This window comes from Polypterus senegalus, chromosome 10 (genome assembly GCF_016835505.1).
Source record: "Polypterus senegalus isolate Bchr_013 chromosome 10, ASM1683550v1, whole genome shotgun sequence".
NCBI lineage: Eukaryota > Metazoa > Chordata > Cladistia > Polypteriformes > Polypteridae > Polypterus > Polypterus senegalus.
Genome location: NC_053163.1, coordinates 85,980,044 through 85,997,491, shown reverse-complemented (window position 1 = coordinate 85,997,491; position 17,448 = coordinate 85,980,044). Strand labels below are relative to the sequence as shown.

The 17,448-nt window shown below is 34.6% G+C and overlaps 1 protein-coding gene across 1 annotated transcript in view; it reads right to left on the bottom strand.

The window, feature by feature from the left end:
• Positions 1-17,448, bottom strand: part of cul4b (cullin 4B) — a 66,921-nt gene that overhangs the window by 22,888 nt on the left and 26,585 nt on the right. The window contains exons 6-10 of the mRNA XM_039766072.1: positions 8,630-8,792; positions 8,217-8,306; positions 7,812-7,894; positions 2,972-3,039; positions 2,465-2,583 (exon numbers count right to left, since the gene is read on the bottom strand). Of these exons, the coding sequence (XP_039622006.1) occupies positions 2,465-2,583; positions 2,972-3,039; positions 7,812-7,894; positions 8,217-8,306; positions 8,630-8,792 (523 nt within the window). The remainder of the gene's footprint in view (positions 1-2,464; positions 2,584-2,971; positions 3,040-7,811; positions 7,895-8,216; positions 8,307-8,629; positions 8,793-17,448) is intronic.

The following is a 17,448-nucleotide window of genomic DNA, read 5'->3' as shown; positions in this document are numbered from 1 at the left end:
GAGGAATTTTGCCAAAATCCCACTGCTCATACGTTTACTATATGGATAGATGAAGTCTGGTAAGGTCTCGTGTTTCCTGTTTTCATGTTGTTTGGTGGGAAATTATTCATGTATTGGTGCTAACACTTTCCACCAGTGAGAAATCAACTGGAAAGATTTTACTTGAATGCTTCCTAGAAGAGGAATGACATTTTCAGATAATTCTAAATATGTACATTTTGTAAGAAACAGGAAAAAAAATGGATCCACTTTAGAGCAAAGAACAGTGGTAATGATAGGAAAGAATGCACTTTTATATACGTTTGACTTCAGCATTAAAATCTCCTAGCATTTCTCTGCTATATGTAGCACATCTAAATGAATGGTTAGTATACCTTCACATAGCATTTGCATGTAAGTAACCTATAGCTGCAAGCTTTAAACATTTTACCACAATATATACTATATATATACATATATACATATACATACACATATATATATATATATATATATATATATATATATATATATATATATATATATATATATACATATACATATATATATACATATATATATATACATATATATATATACATATATATATATATACATATATATATATATATATATATATATATATATATATATATATATATATATATATATATATATATATATATATATATATATATATATATACATATATATATATATACATATACATATATATATATATATATATATATACATATATATATTATATATATATATACTGTATATATACACATATACATATATATATATATATATACTGTATATATACACATATATATATATATATATATATATACTGTATATATACATACATACATATATATATATATATATATATATATATATATATATATACTGTGCACAATTATTAGGCAAGTGAGTATTTTGACCATATCATCATTTTTAATGCGTATATTCCAACTCCAAGCTGTATTAACTTGAATGCTTATTGGATTTAAGCACGTCAGGTGATGTGTATTTGTGTAATGAGGGAGGGTGTGGCCTAAGGAGATCAACACCCTATATCAAGGTGTGCAGAATTATTAGGCAGCTAGTTTTCCTCAGGCAAAATGGGCCAAAAAGAGATTTAACTGACTCTGAAAAGTCAAAAATTGTAAAACGTCTTTCAGAGGGATGCAGCACTTTTGGAATTGCTAAGATATTGGTGTGTGATCACAGAACCATCAAACATTTTGTTGCAAATAGTCAACAGGGTCGCAAGAAACGTGTTGAGAACAAAAGACGCAAATTAGCTGCCAAAGATTTGAGAAGAATCAAACGTGAAGCTACCAGGAACCCATTATCCTCCAGTACTTTCATATTCCAGAGCTGCAACCTACCTGGAATGCCCAGAAGTACAAGGTGTTCAGTGCTCAAAGACATGGCTAAGGTAAGGAGGGCTGAAACCCAACCACCACTGAACAAGAAACATAAGTTGAAACGTCAAAACTGGGCCAAGAAATATCTGAAGACAGATTTTTTTCAAAGGTTTTATGGACCGATGAGATGAGAGTGACTCTTGATGGACCAGATGGATGGACCTGTGGATCAGTAATGGCACAGAGCTCCACTCCAACGTGGAGGTGGGGTACTGGTATGAGCTGGTATTTTTAAAGATGTGCTAGTTGGACCTTTTTGCATTGAAGATGAACTCAAAATCAACTCCCAAACCTACTGCCAGTTTTTCGAAGACACTTTCTTCAAACAGTGATACAGGAAAAAGACCATGATTTTATGCAGGCCAATGCTCCATCACTTGCATCGAAGTTCTCCACTGCGTGGCCAGCCAGTAAAGGCCTTAAAGATGAAGGAATAATGACATGGCCCCCTTCCTCATCTGACCTAAACCCTATCGAGAACTTGTGGGCACTTCTTAAACGCTAGATTTACGGGGGAGAAAAACAATACACTTCTCTGAAGAGTGTCTGGGAGGCTGTAGTCACTGCTCCACAAAAAGCTGATCGTCAACAGATCAAGAAACTGACAGACTCCATGAATGGAAAGGCTTATGACTGTTATTGGAAAGAAGGGTGGCTATATTGGTCATTGATTGATTATTTATTTTTTTTTAAATGTCAGAGATGTTTATTTGTAAATTTTGAGGTGTTTGTTTATTATTCTCACTATAACAGATGAAAATAAACAAGTGAGATGGGAAAATTTTCATTTTTCCTTTAGTTGCATAATAAATCTGCACACTAATAGTTGCCTAATAATTGTGCGCACATATGTATTCCCCTGATGATGTTCACACTCACATTTCCGTTGTGAAACATTCAGGTTTATGAACATTTTGGATTGACTGATAGCACTGTGTTTGTTCCATATTAAAATTAATCCTCAAAAATACAACTTGCCTAATAATTCTGCACTCCCTGTATATTTATTATTCTCAAAAGTAAAACAAGAAAGCTTTATGTTTTACCTTTATGTACTCTATCCAGTGCTGGAGAAGTACTTGCACTCCACCTCGTACTCTGCTAAACAGTTGGTATAAAAGTGATAAGTCTTGAATTCTGTTCTCATCAAGAAGGTGGTTCAAACCTAAAAAAAGTAAAAAGATTTTTATACATTAAAAATTTACTTAATGTATGTAACTTCTTCAATAAACATAAATACAAGAATAACAATTTAATCTAAAGGCAGTAAGAGCGAGGAATTTTATATACCAGGTGGCATTATAAAAAACATTAAGTGAAATAATAAAAAAACTATATATTCTTTTCAATTTAAGAAATACTACTAGGAAGAAAGTATATAAAATATCATAAAGACAATGGTTAACTATCAAAGAAAAAAAACCCCTAACGTTAGTCCTTTATTCAGCATGCCTCATGTTCTTTTGGGTTATGACAAACCTGGTTAATTTAGTTCTTCCACAACTATTTAAAAGAGTTAGATGTTTATATGTACATAACAAAAGACATAGTACCTTTTTGCAAAGTGGCTGTAAGGTGCTCTCCTAATAGCTGTTTTTCTACTGTTGCTATGAGAGGCTTCCTATAAAACAGAATTCAGTTCTTTTACAAGAAAAATTACAACATCAGTAACTCATATATTCCTAATCTTTCAAGAATTTAACAGTCACAATACTATTGTTTTACATATAATAAAAAAATAAAAATTGAGATTTCGTTTATCTTTTGATTAAAATTGTTTTTTAGAACAATTGTCTAAATTTTTTATTTTACAATATACAGTACATTTATTTGTTCATTTATTTATCTATTGATTGATTTTATTAATTGTACATGTTAGTCTGTATCATTTTTTTTACGTTTCTGTTGCTGTATGCACCTAAAATTTCCCCTTGGCATTAAAACAGTTTACCTTATCTATTTAACTTAGTTTAATATTATACAGGGCTGATGTTCTCATCAAAAATTTTCTGAATTAAAATACATCACTTTTAGCATTGCATCATTCCTTCATATTGTTTAACAAAGAAATACATGGTAAATACAAGTGATTACAGTGAATTTCTATTGATTTAAAGAGTTATGAGTGAAATTTGTCTCACTTACTGAAGCAAACACTTAAATATAGGATATACAGTTATTTTCTTTGCATTCAAATCTTAATTCAAATTACGAAAATTGGGAAATGTATATCATGTAGTTAAGAAAAGGTAGTCCATCAAATAATAAAATACATATTTCAGTTGGAATCTAGTCATTGTACACTCCAGAGGAAAATTCACATGCCTTTATTCAAAGTAAAATAATTACCCGGAGTTTAAAAAAAAAAAAAATTCCAGTCTATGAAAGTGCCATTTCAAAAACATTTTGGTTTGCTATCTACACCATTTACAGTACATGTTCGAAAAGTATCTTTCGTGTGTTTAATATTTTTATATTTAATTATACATTATATTGATAATTCACTTCTCTATACGTTTATATTGTGCAAATATCAGGGTAGATCAGAACAAACCTTGGTGTATAGATAAGGGTATGATGTACACAGCTTGTATAATTCAATATGCCTACATATAACTATATTAAGGGATGATTAGTGCCAAAATACTACAAAAAAAAAAATGCTCAAAGTAACACATTTTTCATCAGCAATTAGTATGGACTCTGTGTCCACCAAACATTTTACTAACAGCAGCGTCATAAAAACAACTGTACTTTAAACAAAACGTTAGATTAATAAATATGGTTCAAATGGTTTTTTTTGTTTTTTTTTCTCCACTGACCCTAATTATCACTTGAATAAAACCAAACTTATAAGGCAATAAATGATATACTTGAAGATTTCAAGCTTAATTATCTTCCTCAGCCAACAAATGAAATCAGCACAGAGTTTAATATATTGTTTTCTTTAAACAGGGATGAAATTTCTATGTAGAAGTTCTGTTGACAAAAACTTGAGGACCTTGCCATCCTATAATGGAAAAAAAGTCAATAATTGACATGGCTTTGGTCTATGGATTTTCAGTCTATGTATGTTCTTTACCAAGAGTTACCTCACTGCCCCATAGACTCTCTTCCTGCCACCAACAATACCAATGAGGCTAATTTCATGTGTGTTTTTTTTTTGCTTTTTGTGTTGCTTCCTTACACCCTGTACCATTACACATCTGCGTGCTTTTTCACTTCTGTGGACAGGTAAAGCATCTTTTTTATATCTTTATAAAGAGCTATATTTAATTTTTAACTTTGTATTTGGGTGGGTTGAAAATAATATGAGTAAATATGGGATTGTAAGAGAGTTGTCTTTGGTTGGGTGGTGCTTCCTTTGTAGTGTGCGCCCATCAGGCCTAATAGCCCTCACACATTTAGGTTTAAAGCCACCTCAAAAAGTGTAGAGAAAAAAATAAATAAATAAAAGTGAAACACACACAACTTTGATTAGGGATTTACTGAAACATCTTCTTAAATTTCATTCTTGCCCTGGACCCAAAACTACAGATTCTTAATAGGCTCTTAATATTTCCTACTAATATTATGCACCTTTACTTCTGGGCTTTGGGAATATTTGAAAAGGAATACACAAAGCTTTACAGTATTTAAAGATAGTGGGAGTGTGGGTTCTCACAGACTGTACAGAGATTCTATGAAGGGTATACTGACACTCTAAACATGTAGCATTTTGCACAGTGCATTTAACAGTTCAAAGATTTTCATTTAGTATATGTTTGGGAAACGCATTACACGTAATAAGAAAAACAGTTATGATTAGCAGCTGCAGAAGGAAATATCAAACAAAAAGATCTGTACAGACAGAAGGTACTCATTTTTCTAACACAACAAACTAAAAAAAATAAACTTGTACAAAGGAGTTTGCAATTTGTTATGGCTGGCCTCTTGGCAGCACTCTTATTCAAAAAACATTCTCAGCTCAGCCTTCTTCCCATACTCTGACAATAAACCTTGGTTAGAAGTCTCTTTTTCATTGTGTAATAGTCTGTCAATGGATATTTTGCACATATTGCCCAGTACTGCCGAGGCAGAAAATAACTGGACCACTTTTCAGTTTGTGTACTCAATGCATGCTGCTTTTGCAGTAGTTATAAATGGTCTCAATGATATTTTAAACAGACTTTCTTTTTTCACATCCAACCAGCAGTTTTTTGGATCCACTTAAATACCAAGGTTATTATTTTTAATGAAAACTAAAATCAAATCTAAAACTATTAATAAAAAACATTTTTATACACTGAAATTAAATAATTAACAAAGCCAAAAACTAAAACTAAACTAAACTATTAAAGTAGCTGAACAGTAATAGTAATTTAGTAATTTCTAAAAATATTTTTAGTTTCCTTAACAACTGGACTTACACAAGGGTTAACCTGAGTTGCAGGGGTCCCAAAATTAATCAAAATATATTAATAAAAATTTCATATTTGGCTTTCCAACAAATATTTCTGCTGCTAGTCTTTAACCATTGTAACTTTTTTTTTTAATCTGTTACTGAATTTATTAAATACATGTAACACTCCATACAATCAAGTTAACCCTTGATAACGTAACTCTAAAACAAAGTCATCCACCATGAGCTGTCCGCATATACAGTATAGTATATGGCGGCTGGTGATGGAGGGTGGGTTTATATACGAAGTATAGAGAAAGTATAGTAATCATGAAAACATTCGACCTTGATATTTTGATGAATCTTGACATTATAGACCGCCCAGAGTCCAAAAATACAGTTTTTTGGAATTGTGTGTGTGTGTGTGTATATAAACACGGTAACACAAAAATGCAACAAGACAGATGGATGAAATTCAGCATGGGGTTGTTATACCACAATTGTAGATCTGTATTAACTTTTGGGACAAATCCATCACCTGCAAGTGGTACTTTACCTGAACACACACTCGATTTCTTTTCTTTTTTTTTTTTTTAATATAAATTCATGCAGCAGCAGAGTCCGATTTATTTAACTTCACTTTTATAATAATTGTTCAATATATTATTAATTTGATTTGTTGTTGATGGTTCCTTAATGTACATAATATAAAAATATAATCATTGTCTTGCGGTTTACTCCTTAAATGTCCATTTTTGAGTATACAAGAAAGTCTATGGGAGACCACTCCTGGTTTTTGAAAATAAAACGCACTGATCGAGAGACTGACTAGGTCATCATACAAGATGATCAGCATATTGTTGCTGACCAATCACTTTTGCTTTAAAAACATTGTTTAACATTGAAGTGACACAAACAAAGGTAGGTAGGCGAAGGGAGTCAGCCAAGTGATAAAAAACTAAACATACTAATGGGTTTTTATATTTATTCTACATTTATTAATTTATCTTTTTTAGTTCATATTCACAACTCAAAATACCTGATATTGCTACATGCTTGTTTTTCTTTGTTTCCGTCAATACAGCTAGGTGGGGACTGCACACTGATTCAAGTCTAAGAGCCCTGTTCTCCCTAAGCCCCCGTGATCTTCATGAGAAAATATTTTTTAAAAAATTATAAAATTGTGTAAAATTGTTCATATTCAGTATCTAGTTTTGATTATGCTTGTTTTTATCAGACAAAAATAAAACCAGAAAGTAAACCATGTAGTGTGTAGTTAGCTTCCACTAACATTAAACTCATATCCAAATCTATTAAGTGTACAGTTCTGTCTGATTGTGACACAAAACTAAACTCCGTAGGAGCTCCATGCCATAATTACTAAAACTGAAACTAATAGATATAAAAATAAAATAGAAATGTCTTTGTGACATAAAATCTAAACTAAAACTAAAAAAACACGATGAAGGAAAACTAAAACTAAACTGAATTTCCAAGCAAGGTCAGAAAAAATATAGAAATAAAAACTAATATAACATGGCAAAACTATAATAACCTTTCTGCACATGTGCTAGACAAGAAAACATGCACTCATTAGAGGGATGTTTGTGTGAAGTGTTGCTACCGCCACATACAAAATCCAAAATGAAAAACAAAGAGTGACAGCCAAATGTCCTCTGATTCATGCTGAAAAATTGCCAAGATCCTGAGCAAAGATTTAAGTCTGTGCAGGCAGAAATGGAAATATCTGCAAGATTAATATGTAAAGGCAAAGAAAAAACTTCATCAGAAAATCCAGGGGATTCAGCAACTGCACAGGGTCGTGTATAGAAGACTTGAACAGGCTAGGACATAAATCATCTATACACACACACTAAAAAGAAGCAAAGCCATTTGTATGCATGCTTTTCAAACACATCAATGTTTTCATGATGTACAAACACAACAGCATTAATAGTTTGTTTCAAAGGGTAATAATGCTTTACATGTTTAAAAAAAGTAAATTAACTTACTGTGTGCTCTGATCTAAATATGTAATTACTCTATCAGCTTCTTCTTCTAAACGTTTATTTACATGATGTAAATATTCTGGAACCTACAAAAAAAAAATAAAATATCCAAAGCAATGAACACACCTACAATAAAAAATAAACAAAAATAGTACATTCCATGAACTTGCCACTACATGTTAGCAAAACTGGATTTTTAAAAATAGTTTACGAGTACTTATTTAGAAGGATAATCTGCTCACTTAATGCCTTAAAGAACTTAGCAACTCTCCAGTTACATACATACAAATATAATTCTAAGTGAAAAAACAAAATCATCAGTGCAAAACCAAAAATAAAGTCTACTTGACAACTTTTTAAAGAAATTATTTAGCAAATCTCAAAATCTTGTTTTTAATATCAGATTACCTCTCGTTCCTGCATAAGCCTTTGACCTTCAGCTGCATATAGACGGTTGGTTTCTTCTAGGAAACGATGTTCAAATGAATCCTGGTATATCTATTTGAGAGTGGAGAAGTTAAATTGAGACTTCATAACTGCAGTTATTATGTATGGCCCCTAAATCCTAATTTAACATAACAAATTCAAACAATGAACCTGATTAATTATTTACCAAACAATACTAGTAAAAACAATTACACATTTACTATCAATATATCATGTAATCCAGTTTGCAGAAATAAATCACATAGAATAAAAAGATTTTAGTTCTTGTTTTAATGTGTCTGAACACACACACACACACACACAAAATGAGCAAAGCAAAACACAAAAATAAATTAATAAGAAAAGAAAACTTTAATACAAAATAAGATGCTTACTTGTAAATCTGAGAGCATACTTAGGAGGCTTCGTAGCAAGCTTCGGTCAATGGCTTCACCATTTCGTTCTCTCTCAATTAATAGTAGAATACCATCAATCGTTTTATTCTGAACTTTTTGATCACTAATTATATAGAATCTAAACAAATCCAAACCCATGTCCCTATAAATAAAACAGCAGTTATTTTGAGGGGAAATGTGGTTATTAGACCAAAAAGTTCAAACTGGAAAGTGTTTCCTAAAACTGAAAAACAGCAGAACAATGTACACACGAAAACAGGAGTATATTAATGATCAAAATGTATTTTATAAACTTCAAGAAAAAATGCCTGTCAAAAACTGAACATTGTATATACTAGAGAATAGTAAAACACTTTTTTTGGACACACATCCTTAAAAAGCAAAATGGTTTGAAATGATAAACTGACATATAAAAATGTTAAATTCCTATCATCCAACATGCAAAAAAGCATGAATCTTTTTATTTATTTTATGATTTGACGATACACGCTTATTTGCAGCATGGCATATAAAAAACAAATGTATCATGTTCATGGCTATCAATCTTTCCTGGATGGTTTACATTGTTAGAAAAACACTCAGAGCGTATGTAACATTAAGTGGTATGACAGTATTAGATGAGCTAGGAAAAGATTCAATGAAGTGAATGTTATGCATTTTCCATACAGATTATTGCATGTATGGTTAATGTCAAGTCTCCTTTTTGCAAACATTCTGCTTATAATGGATCATCCATCTTTAAAGACACCAGCATGTATAGAATTCTATTGAACAATTTCATTTAAAAAACATGTTAAAACACAAGGAAACTTGAGATCATTAGAAATGAAAAAGATTCATTTTGCTTACTACATTGCATTAAAACATTTATATTCCAATATGCTTCTGATTTTTACCTAATATAGTAATTGAATAAATGTAACACTTAAAACATGATCTTTAACAAATGCTTTACATTTTTTTAATGTAAACTGATATACAGACGTCTCTTACTAAGTAATTTATGAACATAAATTACACACCTGGAGAACTTAATTGACCTGATTTGGATATGCATGCATATCAATGTCAACAATTGCTTTACGATTGAAGCCTGAAGAAATGTTGTGTTTTGACTTGCAGAACTAATTAATTTTTTTAAGTGCCATTTATTCCTCCAACCAAAATGTTACTGCTTCACAAGATAAATAATACTGCATTTAAAGTGTACCTTGTGTAGTCTTCTCAAATAGTGCTCTCAGCAATGCACAGTATCCTTAAGGTTATGTTGCATGCTAGCCTGTGGTATTCCAAAGATGTTGTGGCCAACAGGGGGCAAACCAGCTCCCCAAATCCGACACAGACAGACTCAGATACATGTTCCACAAGCACAACACTGGCTTTACGTATTTCAGTAGGAGACTTCCAAATATTTTCCCAGACAGTAAGCACAGTCAAAGTACAGTAGTGGCCAAAAGTTTTGAGAATGACACAAATATTGGTTTTCACGAAGTCTGCTGCTTCCGTGTTTTTAGATCTTTGTCAGATGTTTCTTTGGTATACTGAAGTATAATGGCACACATTTCATACGTTCCAAAGGCTTTTATTGACAATTACATTAAATTTATGCAAAGAGCCAATATTTGCAATGTTGGCCCTTCTTTTTCAAGACCTCTACATTCACACTGGCATGTTGTCAATCAACTTCTGGGCCAAATCTTGACTGATGACAACCCATTCTTGCATAATCAATGCTTGGAGTTTGTCAGAATTTGTGGGTTGTTTGTTTGTCCACCTGCATCTTGAGGATTGACTACAAGTTCTCAATGGGATTAAGGTCTGGGGAATTTCCTGACCATAGACCCAAAATTTTGAAGTTTTGTTCCCCGAGCCACTTTGCTATTACTTTTGCCTTATAGCAAGGTGCTCCATCATGCTGGAAAAGGCATCGTTCATCACCACACTGTTCTTGGATGGTTGGGAGAAGTTGCTCTCAGAGGGTGTTTTGGTACTACAGTAATCCCTCCTCGATTGCGGGGGTTGCGTTCCAGACCCCCCCGCAATAGGTGAAAATCCGCGAAGTAGAAACCATATGTTTGTATGGTTATTTTTTATATATTTTAAGCCCTTATAAACTCTCCCACACTGTTTATAAATATTCCCTGCAGAGTTATATAGCATAATCCCTTTGTATTCTCTTAGATATTAGGTAAGATTCATTGAAATTATGTATATAAACACACTGTTTATATACAGTAAAACCTAAATATTATTTTAAAGATATTGAGTGTCTCCGATATCACATATGTTACAGCCATTACGACAGACAGGCCACCAGCAATAAATACGTACAATGCAAGAAAAATAGTATACAGTAAATGCGTGTACAGTGACACTAAACGTACGTACATGTACAAAGTACTGTAAGTAGAAAATTAATTATGGTTACTCACCAACAATGACACGATGACTTGTCCGATAACAATGAGTTTAATTTTACTGCACAACAAAGGACAGCGTTATAGCTCTTCCAAAGAAGCCACTTCAGGCAATTGTGTAGCACTGCCGTTGTTCTTCTGGCAGTCTTCAATCCAAATCCCTAAAGCAGATTCCATCCAGACTACTGCCTTATTACATCCACTTACAACTCGTTTTGCACCCTGGTTAAAAGGACACTGCAGCCGTAGATCTTATATTCCTTTCCTACTTTTTAAATAAAAAGAATCGTAGCCTTCAACAAATCCAAAACGTTTACCTTTTCGGCAATTGTTAACATCTTCCGTTTGCGCTTGGGCACAGCCCCTGAAGCAGTAGCAGATCGTTTTGGAGCCATAATGAAGGGCTTGACTATGCACAAAGATAAACACAAAAGAGCACAACTCTTTACACAGCGAAACACGATGATGCTGAATGAGCGAGACGAGACTTCCTGGTTAACACTGCATTCAGCACGCAGGAACTTAACTGTGTGCTCTGATTGGTTAGCTTCTCAGTCATCCACCAATAGCGTCCCTTGTATGAAATCAACTGGGCAAACCAACTGAGGAAGCATGTACAGGAAGTAAAAAGACACATTGTCCGCAGAACCCGCGAAGCAGCGAAAAATCTGCGTTGTATATTTAGTTATGCTTTCATATAAAATCTGCGATAGAGTGAAGCCGCGAAAGTCGAAGCGCGATATAGCGAGGGATTACTGTATTCTTTTTTAATGGCTTTCTCTTGGCTGAGAAGCAAACCCACACATGAATGCTCTCAGGATGCTTTACTGTTGGCACGACACAGGACTGATGGTAGCGCTCACCTTTTTTTCTCCAGACAATCTTTTTTCCGAATGCCCCAAACAATTGGAAAGGGGATTCATCAGAGAAAATGACTTTACCCCAGTCCTCAGCAGTTCAATCCCTGTACCTTTTGCAGAATATCAGCCTGTCCTGGATGTTTTTCTTGGAGAGAAGTGGCTTCTTTGTTGCCCTTCTTGACACCAGGCCATCCTCCAAAGGTCTTTGCCTGACTCTGCGTGCAGATGCACTCACACCTGCCTCCTGCCATTCCTGAGCAAGCTCTGCACTGGTGGTGTCCCGATCCCGCAGCTGAATCAACTTCTTCACAAAAGCAGTGGAAATGGTTTTATTGGGGATTAAGTTCATTTTCATGGCAAGGGGGACTTTGCAATTAATTGCAATTCATCTGATCCCTCTTCATTTAATTCTGTAAATTGCCATCATAAAAACTGAGGCAGCAAACTTGGTGAAAATTAGTATTTGCGTCACTCTTAAAAAACTTATGGCCACAACTGAATATGCACAATAGAATAAAGCACACCATCCTCTCTTCTCTTCTTCCTGTCTTCTGCCTCTACTCCTCCAGATAGCATCACCCTCTCCCACCTGACTCTGGATTGTCCATGTGTGGCAGTGGGCTTCCTTTCATGCGGGACCTGGGAGTGTTTCCGGGGCTGTGCCATGTCTTCCGGGTAGCACTACCGGGCCATAATGAAAGTAGGAACGTCCTCCTTCAACAGCACCCTCTAATAATACATAGCAACCACGACAGGGCTGCACTTCCAGACTCCATATCTCAAGCACCTCTGCCTGTGTCTCGATTGGGCTCTCATGTGAGGACCACTGCTACCTAGTAAATGATTGATGGATCCACTCATGCTCCGGCTTCCAATGGTCCATCCAGTATTTTATACTGGCTGGGCACAAAGTTATCTTTGCTGGCCAATTCATTCATCATTCCTGCTGGGCCTCCTATCCAGGTAATACACCATGCCCCTCCTTGGCCAGGATGCTCGTTCTTATCCCACAATGTGAATATTTTTGTTTCGTCTTCGACAAGGTCTATATTTTAATTTGACAATGGCAACACAGAACAATAATGAAATCCTGCATTTTATTGTAAAGTTAAATGAATATTGTTAATAATGGTGGTAAACTATCCAAGCATTATTCAAACACATACACTCCAACCTGCATCCCTGCTTATGAAAGGTGCAACTCGGACCTTTTAATCTCAAATTTTACCGCTATTCTGGTGTGTAAATCTTAATTTGATGTTTTTGTTTTTAATAAAGGTAACAGTTTTTTTAAACTGACAGAGAAAGAGAAGATCCAAAGAATTAATTGTGCAGCCACCTTTTCAACCAACTTAAAGAATGAACTTAAATCTATTTTTTGGAAAACACGATACCAGCGTAGGAGCCTATTGAAGATGCATTTGGCATTGGGCAAAAATCTCTGGAGGGGCTTCAGATAATCACAAGGTACAGTTGTACACATTGCAACATTCACTTCTATAAATAAGGCCAATTTAAAGTCACCTGTCAAACTTTAAACTATCTTTAGACGATAATGAGAGTACCGGGTAAACATGTGGATTTGAGAGGAAGCAGCCAAGCAACCAGGAAACATTTATTTTAACTTATTCTTTAACATTTCTATCCTTCAACTTAAAATAAAGTTAAAGCATAAGTAATCTTTTTCCTTGAGAAAAATGACACTAATGCTTAAAATTTACGTTTTTTTTTTCCCCTTTACTCGGGCGTTACAAAAACTACACCTGTGCCACAGCCTTTATACAAGATTTCAATTTGGTCATGTCTAGAGAACAGCTTTAATGTTAGTTTTTAATGTTTGAAAGGAGAAAATTTTAAATGTAGATGTGGCTTTTCACATGATTATCCACAAAATTCACTGCACATTATCAAGCATTTTTTTATGCAATTTATTTGATGATTATCCAATTGACTACAGAAAGACATTTTTTTTTTTTTTTTTTTTTAGAAACTCAATACCACAGTCGATTCCATTTTACCTCTATATTCCCACATTAGGACACATCATCTAAAAATGTGTATATTTGCATACTGACAACAGCTGCATTCGTAACACTAAATGTCAATTACTCTGTTATGTAAAAACTGACTAGATAAAAAGTTGCCAGTAGCATTTGAATTAGGTAAAACTTAGTTTAAATGCTCGCAAAGTAGCATGGATTTGGATAATTCTCACTTGTTCAGTCTCTGGTGACCAACATGCCCTACGAACTCTAAAAGATGCCCTTTGTAACACCTCACATGCTATAAAAAAAGAATGATACGAGAACAGGTCAGATTTATAAATTAAATACTACTAATAGCAACAGTCTTTTCTGTTGTTGAGTTTGCAGCTTTTGGTTTTATTTTTTAAATCCATGTGCATATAAGATAAACTCTAGTCTACATAAGGAGCTCAAACTAGGTTAAGGTTGAGCCAAATAATATTTTGTCCAGATGGGTCAAGCCCAATTTTAATAATCTGACCAAACTGTTTTTTAGTCTTGTTTACGGATGAAAACTAATCAAAAAGTGAGGCAATACTGACTGAGGCCTTGAGAATTACTTTAGCTGAATCCAATGATTTACATGTTAACATAGTCTCTTAGGTAGCTTTTAATAATTATTATAGATTATTAGCTAAAGCTGCTCTAACAGGTGGTACACACGGGGAGTCTATGAAAAATGCTAAGCATGAAAGCAGATATGTAGCTGGTTAAAATATAGCTCAGTAGTTCAGTAGAACTGGTGGTTGTGACACTCAAGGATACACATTGGCTTCCAATTAAATTTGTTTCCAATTTAAAAACCATTCTGAAGTATGAAGTGGTAAACTATTTTCTCCCATTTTATCTTGTTGAAAAATTGATACTTCTAAAGTAGACCTCCGCAAAGATGCGGTTCAGGGTTTGCGGCCTCAGTCGTTCACAGATTTTCCCTTAGAACCTAACTAATAATTGAAAGTGGAAACCGCAAATATCCTCCGCAATTTTTTTAGGCTTTTTTCGTGGCAATACTGCACTGTAGAGAGAACAGGAAGCAACCGTAGAGGAAAATGCGGCTTGGGATGGTGAAAGTAGCCAATCCCAGAGTGTTGTACTCTAATAGAATTTAAAACTGTAACTCCCAGCAGTGGCTCCGATTGGTCTTCTGCTGAGGGTGCAGGGGCTCTTAGGGTCAAATGATGTCAGTGCGGCTTTTTAAAAGGGGGCTGGTGACCAAAAGAAACAAAAAGTTTTTGCAATTTGTGTTTCAAGTTCCGGTCTCTCTGCCTGCCTTCTGTTGGGTTACCTGTACTTATTCATTTTGTCCTGGATCGTTTTGTGGTTGGGGTCTAGATTATCTGCTGTTTGCCTGTGTACATGAGAACTGTAAGTGGATTCATTGCCATCCTGCAAAGAAAGGAGCGCTCCTCAACCTGTCCACCCGTTTTCACCATTTCAGGAACTACCGGTAGGACTATCTTTACATTCCCATTCAACGTGCGGATACCTGGACTATCTATTTTCATCATTAAATTTCATCCGTTACAGTTTTTCATGGACTTTACTGTGTGTCTTTTGTTGGTGCTTTGTTGCATTTAATGTATAATCACCGTAAGGGGAACAGGGGTGGTATCGTTGTTTTCATTACATTTTTTTATTTGCTATTTTATTACTGGTTTGCTTTGTTTTTGTCTCTGTGACTGCATGCAGGTCGGGTCAAGGCTGGGTGCATCCCTGGAATTGCCACCATAAAAATAAATAAATCACCATCTTCTTGACGGTGTGAATCTTCGCGGCATCAGAACACTACAGTGCTATTCATTTCTCAATGCTGCTGATTGACCGCTGCCCTGTGAGGCATCTCCAGCTGAGTGTTCTCGTGTTTTCCATTTTCTTCTTTTTAATCCTTAAACCGCCGCAACCGGCTACAGTCATTCCCCAGTGCCATTTGCCAGCATGTAGGAGCCGAGTATATTCGGCGACGTACATTAATTGAATGCTGCAACCGGCTATTGTTAGTTCCCAGTGCAACTTACCAGCACGCCAGAGTTGATCAGTCAGTGCTGTACATTCGTTGAGCAGCCAGCTCATGACCACTCCCTTTTCCTGCAGCACCGCAAAATGTGCTTCATTAAAATTTCACTTTTCTTTGTGAATTGTGACATTTACTTAAAAAGTGCACCAAAAAGTATTTGGTATCCATTAACCCCCAAGTATGTGGCAGTTTAAGGATTAAAGCCCCAAGATGCTGCTAAAATGCCCTGTACATTCTAAGGCTTCTGGCAATGAAAATGTGCTTGCATGAATTACAGTATATATGACTGTAACATCGGTATTTTGCATTCTAGCACTGCGGGTGACATTATCAGTACTGTACTATACAGTATATGGATTTACCTTTACATTCTTTTTTAGGTAATGTATTAAGCTGAGGTTGAAATGAAATTAAAGCGTTTTGGGAGCATATTTAGGGTTTAAACTATAAAAATAGGCATTTTTTTTAACCACTCCCATAATTTGCAGTTTTTCACAATTCGCGGGTGCTCTAGGAACATAAACCCGCAAATTTGTGGGGTGTACTGTATCTTGTAATCAAAATGTATGCTATAGAATGCAAATCTTCTTGCAGTTCCAAATGAAACTGTAAGAAGATATATCATAGGAAGGAGACCCTTTAGATATGACTTCTAATCTTCTACCTACCTGTCAAGATAATAGATGCCTCATTAATCTAGGTATTTCAATTAAGGATATTTAGGATAGCATATATTTGTTAGATCTGCTTATCTGGCTATTTCAATTGTGTTATTATCCATATTTCCATCTGCTGACTTTGTCTGTGAATTATTTTCACTAGCTGTTACTAAGCCTTGCCATTAAATTTCTTTGTGCAGCATTTGTATTGGGCAACATTGTTACCAAAATTACTCTTATAATGTGGCCTCAGAGCAGGTTATACTAATTCACTGTATCAGTAATGTTACTTTGAATTGGATTCTTATTCACATTGAAAATTGTATGTATTCTGTAATATAAGAGGGGCACAATATAAAAAATGACCAATTGAACCACAGTCAGTCCACTTGATAACTACACAAAAACAAAAACATCTAATACCTTTCACTTTGGCATATTATATCTATACTAATAAAAGGCAAAGCCCTCACTCACTCACTCACTGACTCATCACTAATTCTCCAACTTCCCGTGTAGGTAGAAGGCTGAAATTTGGCAGGCTTATTCCTTACAGCTTACTTACAAAAGTTGGGCAGGTTTCATTTCGAAATTCTATGCGTAAGGGTCATAACTGGAACCTATTTTTCTACATATAATGTAATGGAGTTGAGTTGGAGATGGCCGTGGGGGGCGGAGTTTCGTGTGACATCATCACGCCTCCTACGTAAGTACGTAGAGAACAAGGAAGAACTCCAAACAGCGATGAGCACAAAACGCCATTTCACAATTGAGAAGGCAGAAAAACATTATGAAGCAAATGATGCATACAAGCATATTCATAA